General features: G+C 38.2%; 1 protein-coding gene across 1 annotated transcript in view; it reads left to right on the top strand.

Annotated features, from left to right (window-relative positions):
- LOC107781469 (kinesin-like protein KIN-12C) overlaps positions 1 to 13,626 on the top strand; it is a 46,700-nt gene extending 33,074 nt beyond the window's left edge. Inside the window, exons 18-30 of the mRNA XM_075243818.1 lie at positions 2,498 to 2,564; positions 2,732 to 4,672; positions 4,867 to 6,105; positions 6,189 to 6,296; positions 6,517 to 6,677; positions 6,776 to 6,848; positions 6,946 to 7,020; positions 7,624 to 7,869; positions 11,983 to 12,081; positions 12,165 to 12,236; positions 12,333 to 12,391; positions 12,682 to 12,793; positions 12,894 to 13,626. Coding sequence (XP_075099919.1) covers positions 2,498 to 2,564; positions 2,732 to 4,672; positions 4,867 to 6,105; positions 6,189 to 6,296; positions 6,517 to 6,677; positions 6,776 to 6,848; positions 6,946 to 7,020; positions 7,624 to 7,869; positions 11,983 to 12,081; positions 12,165 to 12,236; positions 12,333 to 12,391; positions 12,682 to 12,793; positions 12,894 to 13,139 — 4,498 coding nt within the window. The 3' untranslated portion in view covers positions 13,140 to 13,626. The remainder of the gene's footprint in view (positions 1 to 2,497; positions 2,565 to 2,731; positions 4,673 to 4,866; positions 6,106 to 6,188; positions 6,297 to 6,516; positions 6,678 to 6,775; positions 6,849 to 6,945; positions 7,021 to 7,623; positions 7,870 to 11,982; positions 12,082 to 12,164; positions 12,237 to 12,332; positions 12,392 to 12,681; positions 12,794 to 12,893) is intronic.
- The last annotated feature ends 5,937 nt before the right edge of the window (positions 13,627 to 19,563 follow it).

Below are 19,563 nucleotides of genomic sequence, written 5' to 3'. Positions count from 1 at the left end.
GCTGTAACTGGAACTGTAGGCGGTGAAGCTATAAAGGAAGATGAATGGGAGATAGGGACTGAATCTCCAAAAGAAGGAACAAGTAGCACCTCAGAAATATCTAAGTGATTAACTGGACCTGTGAAGTATGATTGAGTTTCAAAGAAGGTAACATCAGCAGGCATAAGAAATCACTGAAGGTCAGGAGAATAACATCGATATCCCTTTTGCGTTCTCGGGTAACCTAGAAATATGCACTTAAGAGCATGAGGAGCTAACTTATCTTTTCCTGGAGTAAGGTCATGAACAAAGCACGTACTCCCACAGACACGGGGTGGAAGAGAGAACAAAGGTAAGTGGGGAAACAGGATAGAAAATGGAACTTGATTTTGGATAGCTGAAGATGACATACGATTAATAAGATAACAAGATGTAAGAACTGCATCCCCCAAAACCGCAGCGGAACATGAGATTGTATGAGTAGGGTACGAGCAGTTTCAATAAGATATCTATTCTTTCTTTCAGCTACCCCATTTTGTTGGGATGTGTACGGACAAGATGTTTGATGAATAATCCCATGGGAGTTCATAAACTGCTGAAATGGGGAAGACCAATACTCTAGGGCATTATCACTACGAAATATGCGGATAGAAACCCCAAATTGATTTTGAATTTCAGTGTGGAAGGTCTGGAAAATAGAAAACAACTCAGATCGATTTTTCATCAAAAATATCCAAGTGCACCTGGAATAATCATCAATGAAACTGACAAAGTAGCGGAATCCTAAGGTAGAACTAACCCGACTAGGACCCCAAACATCTGAATGGACTAAAGTAAATGGTGACTCTGCTCGATTGTCAAGATGCCGCGGGAAATGGGAGCAGGTATGCTTACCGAGCTGACACGACTCACACTCTAGAGTGGACAAGTGAGATAAGCCAGGTACTATTTTCTGAAGTTTTGACAAACTGGGATGTCCTAACCGTTTATGTAATAAATCTGGTGAATCAGTAACGAGAGAAGTTATTAGAGGAAGACAAGATGCGAGTCCATGTGATTTTGCAAGGATAAGGTAATAAAGTCCATCAGATTCACGTCCGGTACCAATGATCCGCCCTGTACTGCGTTCCTGTATAAAAACAAGGTCATCAAGAAATAAAACAACATATTTAAGTGATTTGGCTAAGCGACTAACGGCTATGAGATTAAAAGGACTACCAGGAACATAAAGAACTGAGTCTAAAGGTAAGGAAGGAAGTGGACTTGCTTGACCTATTGCAAATGCCATGGCTTGAGACCCATTGGCCATTGTGATTGTTGGAGGAGATTGGGAATATGAAATACTAGTGAAAAGAGATTTGTTACCAGAAATATGATCAGATACACCTGAATCAATGACCCAAGACTCAGAAGTTAAAGATTGGGAGACACAAGGCACGTTACTATCTGTTGGAACAACTGAGGCTAATCCTGAAGATGTCTGTTTATGTGCTTTGTACTGAAGGAACTCAATATAATCTGGTAAAGAAACCATCTGGATTGGATTCAACGAATTGGATCCGACGGATTGTGAGTTAAAGGCTTCTGATACGAATGCCATTATAATGTTGCACCGAAAAAGCAGAAATTTTCTAGAAATTACTGTTCACGTCGGAAAAATCACTGTAGCTCGCCGGAAAATTCCAAAGTTGTCGGAATCTGTCGGAAATAGTACCAATGGACTCGGAATTGCTGTGCGACCAGGCTGTCCTGAAGAAGCTCGGCCAAAAAATGGCAGGAAGAAGCCTCACGCGCCGGCGCGTGAGGTCGGAGACTTGCCGGAAAATATTCTCCCGGCGGCGCGTGAGGGCGCGTGGAAGGGTTTCTGTCGGAGAAATTTTTAGGGTTTGGTCGCCGGAAGATGATCTATCTCGTGGTGGTGTTAGTTTTTTGCACAACACCAATGGATATGGACTTTTTCTGCGGACAATACTGTTTTGCTGGAAAAAGGCTATATTTTTTTCTTTCTTTCCTCAGTCTCACCACCACACAAAAGCTAAATTATTTTAATGTGCTTGGCCCAAGAAAAAGAATTAGTGCCGGCATGTGAGGGTCGTGTTTTAGACCTAAATAAATAAATAAATGGAAGTGTCTCCTCTCTAACATTTTAACTTTTAGATGAGGTGGTTCAATGCTATTCAGCAAATTTAATTTCTTTCGGAGCACAAAGATTGCTTATATCGCTTACCAAATGAGTGGAACTCATATATGTGTGCGGGTGTGCGAGCGTTCATGGGTATTTGTCAAAATACATATATTAATTTTACCCTTCTAAGTTATAATTTCAAAACTATGGTGTGACAAGATTGATACTTTCTTTCTTGACATGATTGAACTTTCTTTCTTGACATCCAAACAAGTAACAACATGGCAATCTCTCATAGTATTGCCTCAATGAAATGAGAGTTCAAATTTCATTACTGTTCTCATTCAAAAGCTTTCTTTTGGTTCTGCTTCTGATCTGTCTTTCGGTTTGCAGTGAGGTTGATGAATTGCAAGGTGAATTGGGAAAACATGTGAACTTTAACCAAGCTGCATTTGATTTTGTAAGAGGATCCTACATTTTTTCTTTAACAAGGTTTAAATTTTCCTCCTTGACATATAGAAATCCCAAGCTGGAAAATTATTTGCAGATATAGAGGGCAGGGAAGATAAAATCAATTGAGATACTGAACTCTTTGTTTATGCTGTTGTCTAACCGGTACTTTAACAGGTGGAGACCATGTCAACTGAAGCTGATAAAGTAAACAGGGCATCACAAGACCCGCTAGAAGGTGGAAAATCCAAATATCAAGAAGTTGTCGAAACTGATTGGGCCTCCATTTCGCAGCATAAAGATATCATGAAACAGTTGGTTGAAGCAAGATCCTCGATGGAAGCAATGGAACAGGAACAAGTTAAGCTAATAGAAGAGCTAGAATTCACAAGGGAAGAAAATCAAAGGCTGTCTAAGCAGCTGCGTGAAACTGAAAGGGCTGGGATACAACACAGGCATAAACCTGATAACCATGAGTCAAGAGGCTCTGTTTTTGAAAATCAGGACAGTAATGGAGACCTCTGCATGGTGGCTTTGCAAGCTAAGTTGGAGAAAATGTCCAAGGACCTTGGGGAGGCTCGCTTGCTTAATAGCCAATATCTGGAAGATCATGCATTAAAGTTGTCAGAGGAACACCAAACTGAGTTAGTGCGTGAGGAAGTTGAAGCAGAAACAACTAAAGCGATTCTTCATATGCAGGTAGAGATTGTTGCAATGAAGTCCGAACTACAGGAGAAATTATGCTTAATGGCTGATGAAAACATGAGTTTAAAGAACTATCTGGCAGCTAAAGAGGAAGAAATAGAGGTGCTGTGCATGGAATGGGAAAGAGCAACTTTGGAGCTAACATCCTTTCTAGTAGATGGTTCTAAGTCCCTGCGAGATGCTTCCTCCCACATAGAACATATAGCTTGCTCATTTCCTGACATCAATGCTTGCATTGGTGAACATGTTGAGAGAGCTGCTAAAATTTGTGTTGAGAAGGAAGAAACCATTCTTTTGTTAAGAAGGAGTTTAGAAGAAGCACAACGGGGCATATTGCAAATGGATGGGAAATTGAATTCTCTGAAAGGTGCAACAATGACTTTTACTCAAGCTCAGCAGTTAGACAATGAGTCAAGCGACAAGGAAGCATTCCAGCTAGTTTCTTCTTTAGATGATCAAATCAGTAGGTTGGAATCTTTAGAAAAACATCTGCTGCACAAGGGGAACCACACCGCTGAAGTTCATGCTGCTTCATTTTCTGCAAATGATGGATCTGATAGTCTTGACAGAAACCTCACAAAAGGAGACAGTTCAAGTGAAAGTGTATTAGCATTGATAGCTAATGAAAATAATATTGAGTTGGCAAGGTTAAAGCTACTGGAGGTGGAGAATGCTGTAAATGCTCTTTGCTTTGATGCACAAAACTATCTGTCAGGCCTCCAATCAGACGACTATAAAATGATTTGCTTGTTCAAGGAGTTCAATCAAGAATTTCTAGATCTTATCCATCAGATGAGGAATAAGTTCTATGATCTAATGGAAAATGGTAGTTCTCAGTACCATGCAGTTGGATTTCCATCAAGTGATACCAGTAAGCTTCATGACCATAACAAACAGCAGAAACTGCTGCATCAGATTAGGTATGAACTTGTTGAAACAAACGAGAAACTGAATCACATCACAGAAAATCTTAGCAGGATTTTAAATTTGCATCTATGCCCTGATACAACTGAAGATCCAAGTGAATCAGATGGATGGACAACTGACTGTTTGGCTTCATGTTCTAATCTTTCAACTGAAAGTGTTGCTTCAGGAAAAAGGTCAAATACATCTCCCCACAGTGGTAATTCACAAAGCATACCGAAGAATTTGAATCTAGAAGGCACAACACTACTGCATTTGAGGAGGAATTTTAAAATGGCATATGGTGCTTTTGCCAAAGTAAATGCTCAGTTTTATTCCGTTTTCAATGAGAAAGAAGAGGGTTCACCCCCAGTGATGTATCTCTCTGATTCAGCTGAACTTGCAAAACTGAATGACCAGCAGCCAATCAAGAATCAACAAAATGAAATAATTCAGGGTCATAAAATGATGATGCATGGAGCTGAATTTAGCTGCAACTACAGGAGAGAGGTAATACAGATGTCAAATAGTTTTTCAATAAACTTAAATTGAATTCTGAAACTTAGCATCCTTTTATGCTTAGGTAAGAAAAGAGGTCAAATTGTTGTGGTTTTATCTTTGTATTACTAGATAAAGTAGTTCCCTGCTCTCATAAGTTCTGAAAATTCACTATTGTTTTCTTGGGGGTCATTCTGAGCTTGCAGGAAGAAGCTGGTGACGAAATCACTGAAGAGAAAAACTTCTTTAAGAAGTTTGAGCAAGCCTTCTCAACCATCAAAGAAGTAGATTACACGTTAAATACTCTGGTTAAAGTGAATGAAAATGAAAAAAAGTTGACTTCTATGTTGAGACAAGCAGAAGAGGAATTACTGGAGCAGAAAGCAAGCCTGGTTGAAGATGTCAAACAACTTAAGTCCTCCATTCGACAGAGAGATGAAGAAATAGGAATATTACAGGATGAGGCCTGTTGCAGCTTGCAAGAAATTTCAAATACAATGTCCTTGCTTGAAGGGTCTTTCTTGGATATGCAAAAAGATGTGGAGGAATTTTTGAAAACATTGTTTGCTGATGCTTTTAGAATGGCAGAAGAGACACTGAACCTCATTGGCAACTCAAATTTATTACTGGAAGGTATTGTTTTTGACACTATGAAGAATGGTATATCCTCTTCTGTGCTATACCGTTGCGAAGCTATAGATTCTATACATGACTTGGGGAGAAGTTGCGGAAGTTGTAATATTGGCATGATAATGGATAAAGAAGAACTGGATGGAATGACAAGCTTTGGACAAATGGAGGATAAAGAGTTGGGTTTAGACCAGATCAACAGCAAAAATGAAAACTTGGAGCTTAGAAAAGAATTGGAACGAAAAGAAGCTTTGCTGAAAGGTTTGCTATTTGACATTAGCTTATTGCAAGAATCAGCTTCTAGCAGAAAGGATATCACGGATGAAGTTGACAAGTTAATTGCAGCTTTGGATCAAGCTCAAAATGAGTTATCTACTAAAGAACATCAACTAGATGAAATGCTCATTCAGCACAGAACTCTTGAAAATCGGCTGAAAGAGATGGAGAGTGATCTATTTGCCTCAAAATCTGATCATGAAGGGACTAGAAGAGAATTGGATACTTTCTCAAATCAAAACTCTGAGTTGAGAGCTCTTTTAGATGATCTTTGTATGAAGAAGTCTCAAACAGAGGATGAGTTGGAAGAACAAAGGGAGATTGTGAAAAGCCTAGAAAATGAAATTCTTTGGCTGACCTCCTCTGCAGAGAAACAACTGATACCATCGATGACAGATAAAGATACAGAAGATGATCTCAAGAGGGTTACTGGAGAAAAGAATCAGCTTCTTGAACAACTCCGGTTCCTGCAAGACAGGCTTGATATGGCATGTTCACTAGCTGATGAGAACGAAGCTATTGCTGTACAAGCTCGCCAGGTTTGTATTTTCTGAAGAATATTTAACTAGTTAAACTTTGATGGACATGTCCTGCACTGATGACTTACTTCTTAATTTACCAGGCATCAGAAGCCAGTAAAATGTATGCTGAACAAAAAGATGAGGAGGTTAAGATTTTAGAACACTCAGTTGAGGAACTTGACGGCACCATAAATGTACTGGAGAATAAGGTAAGCCTTTCCACATTTTAATTATGTTCAGACTTGAAAATGCTAACTGTTCATTGGCCCCTGACAAAATCAGGAGTAGTACAACTTTTTAATTCAAGTTGAGCTCTCCTTTAAATGTGGAATGACCTTTTAAAATAAAACAAACAATATAACATGCAAGCTTTATTCTTTTGGTTTGATGTTAAGAAATTCAAGTCCTTTATTTTATCCCCTTTTTGAGGTACATGAAATGGAAGAAGAGGTAGAAAGAGATCGCCTGATTAGAGATTCATTAGAACTGGAACTTCAAGCGCTAAGAAAAAGATTATTAATGGTTGAGAACTCTCGAAGTATGGACATGAAGAGCTTAGGTGAACTATCCACAAAGGATCAATTTTCGAGGTCAGAAAGTTCATGTGGTTTAATTGCATACAGGATGATTTGATACATAACCATGATATGGTATATGATGTGACATTGATCAAGAAACTATATGGCAGGTTCGTGGAGCCTACTGAGTTTTATTACCGAATAGGAGATCTGGAAGAAGAAAAAGCAGAGCTAACTAAAGAGGTAGGTTCTTGTGTCACAGGTTGATATCTTTCATTATAAGACTTTTTGTCCAGCCATATTTTCCACATAATATTTAGCTTTGGTTTATATGTTGTAGATAAAACAATACAAGGAATACATTTCAGAAATCTTGTTGCACGCCCAAGCCCAAGCATCACAGTATCAACAAAAGGTATTGTAAAGCATAGCAAGTCCATATAACCTATAGTTGTGAGCAAGTAAATAACAAAATCAAGCAGCAAAACCTCTGTATCTCTAATTCGTTTCTCAGGACGAGATTTCAAAATCCACATTTTAGGCCTAGTGCTAGGGAATCCACTGAATTTACTTCAGGCGTTAAAATTAATTCTGCAAAGTGAAACTTGTGCTGTGGCCGAGGCCCGAGGGTCTATCGTAAACAGCCTCTCTACGCCCCAGGATAGAGGTAAGGTCTGCGTACACACTACCCTTCCCAGACCCCACTCGTGGGAGGGATTTTACTGAGTTGTTGTTGAAACTTATGCTGTGAGTTTCTTCTTATGGAAAATCTTTGAATATTGCCCAGACTAGACTTAAAAATTTCTTTGAACTCACAGCTTTTTATGGGAAAGGAATTTATAATTACAATTGGAAAGGAAAAACCATTTACAATCTTCTAATGTAAGTTCCACGCTAGAGACTGCACAGTCCACTTGGAGCTGTAGCCAAATCTCTGTGCCGTAGTTTTCTGTATGGTGATATCATGCTTATAAATAAGAGACAGTTATCAGCTCTCATTCGCCATTTGTGATATCAGTACAAGGAGTTGGAGGCAGTGCTGCATGGACTTGAAACTCACTCATTAAACACACTAAATGGAGGACCAACTTCAGATAAGACAGAGAAGTGCTCAAGCTCAACCAGGACAAGAGGTTCAAGCTCACCTTTCAGATGCATTTCCAGTTTGGTTCAGCAGATGAATAGTGAGAAAGACCAGGAACTGTCAGCAGCTAAATTTCGCATAGAAGAGCTAGAGGTGTTACTGGCTCAAAAACAGAAGGAGGTATGTACTTTTAGATAATAAAGTTTTTCATGCAGGAGTCATATTTTAGACATGGTAGCTGCAGAAAGCTAATGCCTTTGCTCGTGGGGTGGTTCCTAAATATGATACTTAGCAACTTTTGGGATGTTGTAAATATAGTAATCCACATCAAATCTCATCAGTAACACTATGTAAAGTGTTCTCATTTACCTAAGCCTTGGTATGCAAAGTTACTTGGTACTTGTACTGGTGGGAGGTAGCAAGAAGCAGATGGATTCCTAAGGTGCATCAAGACTAGACCAGACACCACCGTTAATGAAAAAGAACTGCCATTTTACTGCCTAAGCTCTACAAAAAAAATGGGGAATTCTGTTACTGTACATATTTTATATGTTGCTCCTCCTTAATAGGAGTTAAGGGTGGCAACCGCGGGCCAAACGGGCTTCTGGGCCTAAACGGGCCTGAACCGGTTAGAACCGTGTACGTGGGCCTGGTCCGAGCTTCTGGGACGATTCTTCACTTTAGGACCGCTAGGCCCGGGACTGTTTGGGACCGGGACCAGACCGGTCCTTGGCGGGCCCAAACGGTCCCAAAGGTCAAAATTCAAAAAAAAATAAAATTTTCCGTTAGGCTTTGAAAAATCTGGCCGTTGGCCTTTAAAAAATAGCCGTTGGCCTTTAAAAAATAGCCGTTGGCTATTTCCAAAATAGTCATTTAACCCGCCCAACTTTGTTTTAACCCTAAACTTTTTATAATTACACTTTTTCCTTATTTTCAACTATAAATACCCCCTCATTCTTTTATTTTTCTTACAAAATGATCAATCTATCACAATCTCTCTCTAATTTTCTTCTATAATTGCTACTATTGCTTACTTTATTGTTACAATTTGTGAAAACTTTTTGAAGTTGGTGAATTGAAGTTTTCAAGTCTTCAACAATAATCAATTTTCAACAAGTTGTTCGTCAATTCGGTAAACTCGTTCCAACTCTTAAGTTTTAATATTATAGTTTTATCTGTTTTATTTATTTTCTATTGCTTAATTAATTAAGATGGCTTCCTTAAAAAAACCTTTTGGTAAAATAAGGAAAAATCCAAGAGTGGCGAATCTAGTGGTCAATCTGTTCTTCCTCCACTGCCCCCGTGTACTCGATCCAAACCCCATATCCGTCCTACATCTGTTATTTTTGATAGCGATAATAGTTTATTACAATTTACTGAGAGTCAATTTTACCATAATGTTGGAGCTGGTGAACAATTAGGCCATGAATTAATGAATTCACTTTATTATAATCCAACTATTGATGAAAATGATGAGGAGGAAATAGATTTTGATGAAACTCAACCGGACGACGATACACCCACTAGTCCTGCTCCTGAAGTTAACCCAACTAGTGATAATCCAAATGATGCCCCGTCTGATACTCCTGTTAATGCCCCTACTTTTTCTAGACAACGTACCAAACGGACAGAAACATTTATTGTTTGGCCATTTTTTACTCAACTAATTCCAGAAAATAAGGCTAAGTGTAAAACTTGTGGCAAGGAAGCTTACGAAGAAATGCTAGCTGAACTTGCGGAGGATTCTGCTTCGCCCGGAAGCGGTGATGACCAAGCTTCTTTTCCGCCACCACCAATGGAAATTCCTCCGGACCTTAATGGATTTATGAAGTTTGTAAGAGATACCATGTAACTTGTATGAACAAAAATTAGTACTCCCTCCGTTTCAGTTTATGTGAACCTATTTCCTTTTTGGTCAAAAAAATGACCCCTTTCTAAATTTGGAAATAATTTAGCTTAAACTTCCAATTCTACCTTTAATGGAAAGCTTTTATAACCACACAAATACTCTGGACCCCTTTTTGACTTGTTTAGGACCACAAATTCTAAAAGTCTTCATTTTTTCTTAAACTCCGTACCCAGTCAAACAGGTTCACATAAATTGGAACGGAGGGAGTATGTATTATGTAACTTGTATTTTGGCACATCTTGATTAGTTTCTTTTTCTTCTCAATGGTGGTATTAGCACCGTGTTGAGCTCATTCCATAGGGGGAGGAAGACTAAGAAAGATATTGCCATATTTTTTTTAATGCTATAATAAAATTATAATGCATTGCTTTGAATATCTCTTATTGATGTTCCACATAGCATCTTCGTCCTTTTATTTTACTTTTGTGATATTTTTAAATTGTTGATTTATTTGTTACATTTATTTTTAGTTGCGTCATTGTTCCAAGATCAAAGATAAGCATGGTCATGTTAAACGCCATATATTTTCACTGCAAAGAAGCTTAGATATTTTTTTTCATGTTTTAATTGTGATTTCTCATGTTAAAGATATTTCTCCATCTTCTAGAATGTGCATGCTTGTTTGGAGTTGTAAAGCAAGTACATAACTCATATAGCGAATTTCCACTAAAGAGTTGAAGATTTCTATAAATCAAGGTTCTTGCTTTATTGAGTTGACTAAATATGATTAAGAAACTTGCATTTTTCCTTTTATCGACTTTAATTTTATAACTCACATATTTTTAAAACTATTTTATATTGGTACCCAATAATGTGAGGTATAAGCACAACGCGCGTGCCTAGAAACTAATAATAATATAAAAGTAGCAGGAGATCTTTGAAACTTGGAAGTGCAGAAGATGAACAGATAGTTATAGCACTGTTGAGACAATAACCAAGAGTAACTTTGTTGGTTTTCTGAAATGAGAAGTAGATGCAATTGCATATTTGCCACTTAAGTCATGTACACCCGTGATTTGGTCTTAAATTGTGCTACCTATTGAGATTGCTTCAGTTCATGGAATTGAACAAGGTTGTGATAGATTGCCTCTATTAGATCTTTGCTAATATACTTCACAAGTTCTTAAATATATATCAATAGCCTTTACTCCTATTAAGGGTGGCAAGTGGGACGGTCCCGGGCTTAAGTGGGTTGGTCCAAACGGTCCCGGTCCCGGTCCTGGGCTGGTCCCAAATTAAACGGGCCAAACGGTCCCAGTCCCGGTGGTCTTTTTGTAGTAACCGGCCCAGGATCAGGCCCACGAACTAATGGTCCCGGGCTAAACGGTCCCGACCTGCGAGCTAAGTGGACCCTAGTGGGCCTAATGGGCCCAACGGATACCTTTTTTTTAATAAAATTTTTATGGAAATTAGAGAAAAAAAAGATGTTAATAAAAATATCTAAGGCAATTCCTTGTAAATTTTATTATAGAATTATGACCTCAATTTCTTAATTCAAATTTAAAGACAAAAATATTGTACATCAAAGATTGATATCAAGTAAAAACAAACAAAAGACATAAGCCAAGAGTGGTTCGCAAAAGAGGAAAAAGGAAAGTAAGGACAAAAAACAGAAAAAACAACTTTGCTGTTACACAAATTGAATCCATGAGATCTCAACATAAGAATATTTTTGTCAAAAGAAATAAAAAGGAAACTACTAATAAGTGATAAAAACATCAAGCATAAGCATTAAATTATCTTTCTTCAATACCATGCTTCCGAAATGTACATGGCATAGCATGTCTAATTTCCCACGCTATGATACTGGATGTATTATAGAAAGTTCTTCATCTAGAAATGTCATTGCAAAACTAATGGCAGTGAATGAATTCTCAGGAAAGGGGATTATAAAGCCACAAAAGTTAATCCAAACAATTATTTGACTTTTTATCTCCCATTCATTCCAAATGTAACCTCCGCCCATTCAGTTGTCCTATATTTCCTTGTATTAAAGATGGAACTTTTAACTGCCACATTAATATTTCATGATCTTTAGTTGTGAATTCACACATTCTTTTTTGGACAAAGAACACCATACACATTGAACATATTTTTAATGCCAACATAAGTTTTCCTACCACTCCAAGCTAGACTTTATAATCCAACATCAGATATTTGAAATTAAAAAGTTTGTATAGAGGAATAGAAAGGAGGGAGAAAGAGGTGTAAAACATTTAATGAGAGATATATTAGAGGGTAAATTAAGAGGGTGATATGGTCATTCAATTTCTGAAGGATATTTTAATAGAATAACTTCAACTAAAACTCCTCGCATTTACAATATAGTATGATTTGATATGATTACTCTTTCTGCACATATTTATGACTGTATATGTTGTCAGATTTGTATGCTGAACAGTAGACTGGCTGCAACAGAAAACATGACACATGATGTAATTCGGGATTTGCTTGGTGTCAAGCTGGACATGACTAGTTATGCAGTAAGTTCCCAACTAAAACCTCTTTATTTTCTTGTGTATTTCTGCTTCTGAGTTTTTAAGGACCTTTTTTCTGTATGTTCTAGAATTTGATAAAGCAGTATCAACTGCAAAAATTTGTGGAGGCTCAACAACAATCAGAAGAGCGCATGGCAATGGTATGCTTAATAGGAAACAAATACTTATTTTCATTGTGAGCCTTAAACAAATACTTATTTTCATTGTGAGCCTTACACTGGTTTATGTTATTACAGGAGAGACAACTTTCAGATCTAAGGAGACAAATTGATGATCTAGTTGAAGAAAGAGAGAGGTAAGTTACTTTTTGTCTTCCTCATTCTTAAATTTAACCGGTACTGAGTAGACAAGGAATGATATGTCATATTAGTAATATGATTGGCAGTGGAGTGTCTTATTGAATGAGAGGCCAATCAATTAAATGGTGTTTCTCTTGGAGTTACTCAAATTATCATTCAAGTTCTTCCAGAAAGTGCGTAGGATTGATAAATCTTCTAGTATTTGAGAATAACCAGTATAATCTTCTACTTAGATTCTGGTTGTAGGATGTTGTATGATGGGTTCTGACTATTTACCAATTTTTAGATACATTTTGGAAGTGAAAAATAGTGAGGCAGACGTGTTATCATCCCAGATGTGCATAGAACAGTTACGAGAACGTGATCAGTTGCTGACTGCTCAAAATGAAATGCTGAAAGTATGAACTTTTCTTCTCTGGCCCATATTAGGAGATAAATGTTATACTGGTGAATTAGTTAATAATGATATTGCTGTTCCTTTTCCCACCGTGTTCACAGATGGATAGGACCAACTTACAGAGAAAAATTGTGGAACTGGATGATATGGTAAAAAGGCTCTTGGGAAGACAGACTCAAATGGGCGCCTTGGCAAGATTGAAAGAAATTGATCTTAGCCAAAGGCTGGGTCGTCCTCAGAAGTTGGTTTTAGGAGCAAGGGACAAACTTTCTCTGGCTCGTGAGGCTGATGACCTTGGTACACGTGACAACCTGAATAGTTGTGGTAAGGAAACAAAATTCAGGTGAGCTCAATATAGGTCTGGCATGCGGGAGTCTCTGCAATACAGCTCCTATGTATTACAAGGATAAACAACTGCCAAACAAAGAGAGCAATTATCAATCATAGGCCGTCTGCTCAGAATCAAGTTTCATAAGTTCACGAAAGCAAATATCACTAATAGAAATTCAGAGCTGCAGATAATGGTTTAATGTGCATATAATTGTTAGTATTATTTTGTTGGAAGGTAATTATCAGCTGTATCATATACTATATGTATTTTTTCTTAGGTTGGGTGATGTTGGCTTCTTGAGTGACTTTGAGTCCGTAGGAAAGTGGTGACCAACCTCCTTCCTGAACAACCGGAATTGGGACATAGCGTGTGGTTATTGTCATTAGCACAAATTCTAATTGTTGTAATTATGTCTGTAATTACATATCAAAAGCAATCTATGATGATACGAACTGCTTCAGAATTGAAGTGTAATTGGTGTATATTAATTGGTGTGTTTACTACATACGACCAGATCCCCGTCATTATTTTACAGCATTTTGTACCCTTTTTTTTGGTTTTATAAATAATAAAAGTATTGTCCAACTCTATAAGCTACTGAATCCGTTACATGCGTGAATTTGAAAAGAAGCACATGAACTACGCAGAGGAGTATCCCTTGGACGAAACCAGAAGTATCTGGAGCATATGCAGGCCCTCATTCACCACACATTCGCAAAAGGTGTTACAGCTAGTTGCCGACCATCAGGCAATGACAGCTGAGGGGGACTGCGCTATAATTGATTATCCAACTGAACCTAAGGTGCTGCATTTTCCGAGCGAGTAAAAGAGCAGCACGTCCTCAATACGCTATTGAGAGTGGCCCGATGTGACTAAAGAATATTTGCGTAAATCCCTGAAATAACTATTGCTGTTTGGATTTCTGCGGACTTATAATATCAATGTAACGATGATCGATCGTTTTGAGTTTTAGCATTTTGTTCGGTGGTTTGAGACTTTGAGCAGCTTCATAAGATGTACCATGACTTGCGTGTATGGTTAGTTTTGATGTTCGAGGGATTCAAGACTGTTTGGTAGAGTAATTCTTAATTTGGAAGCTTTAAGTTGACAGAATTTATCAAGGTTTGACTTTTAAGTAAACAATCTCAGAAACGAGATTTCAAGGATTCGATAGATTCGTATGGTATTTTTAGATTTGGGTGTGTTCAGATTTGGATTTAGATGTTCCTAGAAGGTTTTGGTTCTATTTGGCAAAAGTTGGCAATTTGAAGAATTTGAGAGCTTTTGACTTTGGTGTTATTGGACTCATGATGGTAGGCTATAATCCTATGTTTTAGTCGCTTATTGCACTCTAATTCACCGCACTTTACTTGCGTTTAAGCTTTAATTGGTAGTATTTTGCACTTATTGTGTGTTTTATGCCTTGTAGGAGTGATTTCGAGTTGTGTAGATGTTATGGAGCTACTTCGAGCTATTTGGAGCTTTGAAGTCTGAGTATAAGCCTAAGGAATTAAGCTGGGATCGTGTTCGGGGGTCGAGTACCAAGTCTGGACATCAAAAATCAAGTTTGAAGCCGAGCTCTGAAGAATTTGCACTGCTATGGGGCGTGGTGCGATGCAACAGTGCATTTCCTGTTGCTTGACAAAACGGCATGCTATCTGATAAGTCCCACTAATGCCTCGCGAGGAGCGTCGCCCCATGTAGCGTGCTTGTGTATTTTTCCCAGAGTTATTTTCCTATTCGGCTAGGAAAGGGTGATTTTGTCTGGGCCCGACCTTACTTGATATAAACATATGGAAAAACGTTATTTTTTGGACTTTTGACATGCTTTCGACCTAAGGAGGCTAAGGAGGAGTTGGAAGAACAAAGTACAAGGATTGCATCATTCCTTCCTCACTCAAGATCCGAGTTTGGATTGAATTTATGTTTTCATATACTTCAGTTATATTTGTGATGAATTTCTCCATTTCTATGGAGTAGTTCACCTTAGGTTTTGATGGATTTGGTGTATTGATGATTGTTTGTGGATTATAACTCTAGTTTTATGTATTGAAGCGTTTTGGATGATTTAATTGTTGCATCTATATTCACTAGTTCATGTGATTGAGAGAGGCATAACTTGTGATATCTTTGCATTATATTATTGGTTGAATTCATAGATCCTTCTAAGTAATCGAAAGAGGCTAGCTGAATCATTGATTAAACCTAGTTAAGAGAATAATCGAAAGAGGTTTTCCTAAGGACCAATCCACTACGCATTCTTGCATATCTTAATAGTGCTTAATTTGGTTCATCTCGTGAGGTTGAGACTTAATCGAGAGAGGAGTTTCTGCTAAACGTTTAAACTAATAATTGTGTGAATTCGAGAGACTCACTTGAACATTAGAAGTGAATTATCTAGAGTTAAGGAGATAGTTAGAAAGTGTCAACATAGTGGAATTGAACTCTAGATGCAACTCCAGGACTTTTGGGATGGATTGACACCGGCCCCGCGTAGAACATTGCACAATGCAGCCGGAGGCCCTTTGATGAAGAAGACTCCAGAGGAGATAGTTTCAATTCTTGATGAGTTATCTGAAGATGCTAATCAATGGCCCTCTGAGAGTGCTGAAAGAAGAAGATCAACTGGTGTTCACCAAGTTGATGCTAATACATCTGTGCATGTACAACTTGATGCTATGGCTAAAGAAATATGAAAGCTGACCTTAGCCACGATACAAAGTGAGCCTCATGCAGCTTGTGATATATGTGGAAGAGGACACCCTACTCATAAGTGTCAAGTCTTAACTGAGGAAGTGAATGCTGTGGGAAATTATAATCTTAATGCAATGGGTCAGAAGCACCCCGATTTTTCATGGATTTCACCTGCGGGTCCTGCAAATGCATAGCAACAAAACAGCCCCATATTCCAAGGAAAATGAGCTCCTAGTTTTATGAATCAGCCGCGACAACAGTTTCAGACTCAACGGCCCAATCAGTCTGGTCTAGAAGATCTCATGAAGGCCTTCATTATGAAAACTGATGAAAGATTTGAAGTATAAGGGGCATCAATTCAAAATTTATAGAAGCAAGTGGGACAAATTGCAACAATATTATTTGAGAGAATTCCAGGAACTCTTCCTGATGATACTGAAAGAAATCCCAAAGAAACAATGAATGTTGTAACTTTGAGAAGTGGCAATTGTTGAAACATCTCACCCTAATCCAAAAAGATGTGAGACTTGAAAAAGAAAGTGGGGAGAAGCTGAAAATTGATGTTAATAAGAAGAAGAAAGGCCAAAGGAAAGCTGAGAAAAAGAAGAAGAAAGAATACTCGAGAAGGGAGGAACCTGAGGAGCGCAAGCATATGCCTGTTTTACCTTTCCCCCAAAAGCTATGTAGAGAAAAGCTGGACAAGCAGTTTGAGAGATTTCTGGATGTACTGAAACAAGTTCATGTAAACTTACCATTCACAAAAGTGCTCTCACAAATGCCTACTTATGCTAAATTCTTGAAAGAAATCCTTACGAAGAAGAGGAAAGTAGAGGAGACCTCAGCGGTCAAGCTCACAGAGCATTGCAATGCGATATTGCAAAATAAACCCCCACAAAAGTGTGGAGATCCAGGGAGTTTTACTATACCTTGCTCTTTAGGAATTATTAATTTTGATAAATCCTTATGTGATTATTATGCCTCTATCTATCTACAGGAAGCTGGAGAAGGAGATTGGAGAGAAAAGGTCTACACCCATATCATTATAGCTGGCAGATCAAACAACTATAACACCTGAGGGGATAGTGGAAGATGTGTTAGTTCGGGTGGATAAGTTCGTATTTCCTATGGATTTTATAGTGGTGAATATGGAGGAAAACAAGGAGGTCTCCCTCATCCTAGGAAGACCATTCTTAGCGACGAGCAAAGCTATATTAGATATACAAGAGAGAAAACACATGCTTAGAGTGGGTGAGGAGACTGTGACTTTTAAGATGGATGAAGTAAAGGGGGTGCAAAAGGACAAAACAACGATAATTGTTGAGTAGAAAGTAAAGGGTTCGAAAGAGAGGCATGCGATGAGCAAGAAAGATAAGTGTGGGGTGTACCCAAATAAGGCTTAGAAGAAGTTGACCGCATGGATTTGTGCATTAGTTCGGGCGCGAGGAATGGAGCCCGACTTCGACTCAGACCCCGACTAAATTGTCACGACCCAAACTGGAGGGTCGCGACGGGCACTCGGGGCCTTACCCAACCGAGTACCACCGTAATGTATCTTTCTTATCATACCATTATGGGTAATTAGGCCAGAAGGGCTGTCATGAGATAACCAGAATAAAACAATAAGGGAATACTAAATGTAGGACGACCCGACATGATATAAAAACTTATACATGTGACATACGGGCCTATAAGGCCGACATTATCATTTGTATACTCAAAACATAGGCCGACAAGGCCATAGAAGTATGTATACTCAAAACATAGGTCGACAAGGCCATACAAGTTTCAATATACATGACATATGTCTACAAGCCTCTAAGAGTACATAAATATCATAAAGGTCGGGACATGGCCCCGCTATACCAATCAATACATGTCCAAATCATATTGATCAAATAGGAAACTCCGGAGCAAATGGAGTGCACCAATACCTTTTGCTGAGCTGATAGCCTACTAGGATGATTGTCAACCTGTCTATCGGGACCTGCGGGCATGAAACAAAGCATCCCCAGGGAAAAAGGAAGTCAATACAAATAAAGTACCGAGTATGTAAGGCATGAAAATTAGTATATAACAAACATTAAAGAAAGATGGAGTAAAGGACTCAACCTGTAAGTCTGAATAGCTCTGTGAATCATGAAACATTTATAATGTTATGAAAATGTGTATAAATGTCATATCTATATGCATACACAACATCGTCAAGCCTCTGTGGACATCCCATCATATCATCTCGGCCTCTGTGGGCAAAATCATCAATGTATACCAGCTGATCAGGTTGTGGTGCATATATAAAGCCATAACCTTTCCCCATACCCCATATATATATATAATATACGCGTATATAATGCCATCTGGTCATGGGTCAATGTACATGTATAAATGGATGCAATGCATAAGAAGTAAGTCAATAAGATCTTTCGAGATGTCATAAGATCAATATGCCTTTGGTTAATATCATGAAATAAACTTTATCAACTTATGTATATCTGAGATGTTACAACCCATATCCGCATGTGTTAGTTCATGCCATATATTAGTTAACATAAATCCAAGAAGGAATTATCTTTGAGATGATAAGAAGTCAATCCTATTGGTCTTAAGTGATACAAGAGTGTATAAGGGTGATTAACCAGTATTAGAAGTTAAACGAATCAAGGATGTTGTAACTCGTATTTTCAGGTAATCTAGCGGTGCTTAATACACTCAAGAGGTCATTTATTAAGGTATTTTAATCATATAATATCCGTATCATAAGTCTTGAAGTCAAAAGAGTTATGAAACAAAAGTCGACAAAAGTTGTCGCAACTTAGGTTCATAATTTTACTTAAACATTAGGTCAAATGTTTCTAATCTTTTCTCATAATTTACAAGGAATTACGGGGTGATATACCAACCAAATTAAAGATCTATGAGTCTAGTTTCCAACGAATTAAACCGTTCATCGATACGATCTCGGAGTAGAGAGATATTCTCATTTTCGCGAGACTGCGCCAAGCACCTCTCTATGGGGCCCACTAAGTCGGTTTAAGATATTTGGACCTATATAGGATGACTCCAACCCATTTTAAGTCATTTATTTTCACTATTTTCAGACCTTAGAACCCTAGGAACATCCTCTCAAGGTTCTCTCAAGATTCAAGACCCAAAAAAAGGGGCAAACAACACAAATCAAGTGTCGGGAATTCCGTGGCGCTAGTAAGTCTCTTGTTCTTCTTGTTGTTGCTCATTTTTGTGTTGTTCCAGCTCGTGTGGGAGGTTGTTTTAAAGGGTTTATGTTCTGTAAATACTCCCTCATGTTCTTAATATCAATCCTAGGTGATTTCAAGCCTTCTAAAGTGATTCTAGTGCCGAAAAACACTAATTGATCGCTAGTTTCGCTCGCCACTCCGAAAGGTTTAGAATGTGATTCCATGAGTCGAGCATGCATTATATATATGTATCTATTTTACTCTACCGAGCCACGCTATAGTTGGCCGGGTACGGCACCTATTGTGCAACCACTGATCAGTTGGGTTTTACCGAGCTCCACGTGGCCGGGTACGATTCTACCGAGCCTATTATGGCCGGGTACGATATGATGATGATGATGCCCACAGAGGCGAATGCTTTAAAGGTTTATGTATTTATACATATGTATCATGCATTTCATGTAAGTAGCCCTCAGAGGTACTAAGATGTTACAGGTTGTATATTCTCTATCCTTGCTTACATTACTGAACGCATTTATGGTTCCTTGCCTTACA

This window comes from Nicotiana tabacum, chromosome 22 (genome assembly GCF_000715075.1).
Source record: "Nicotiana tabacum cultivar K326 chromosome 22, ASM71507v2, whole genome shotgun sequence".
NCBI lineage: Eukaryota > Viridiplantae > Streptophyta > Magnoliopsida > Solanales > Solanaceae > Nicotiana > Nicotiana tabacum.
This window is presented reverse-complemented; position numbering and strand designations above follow the sequence as displayed.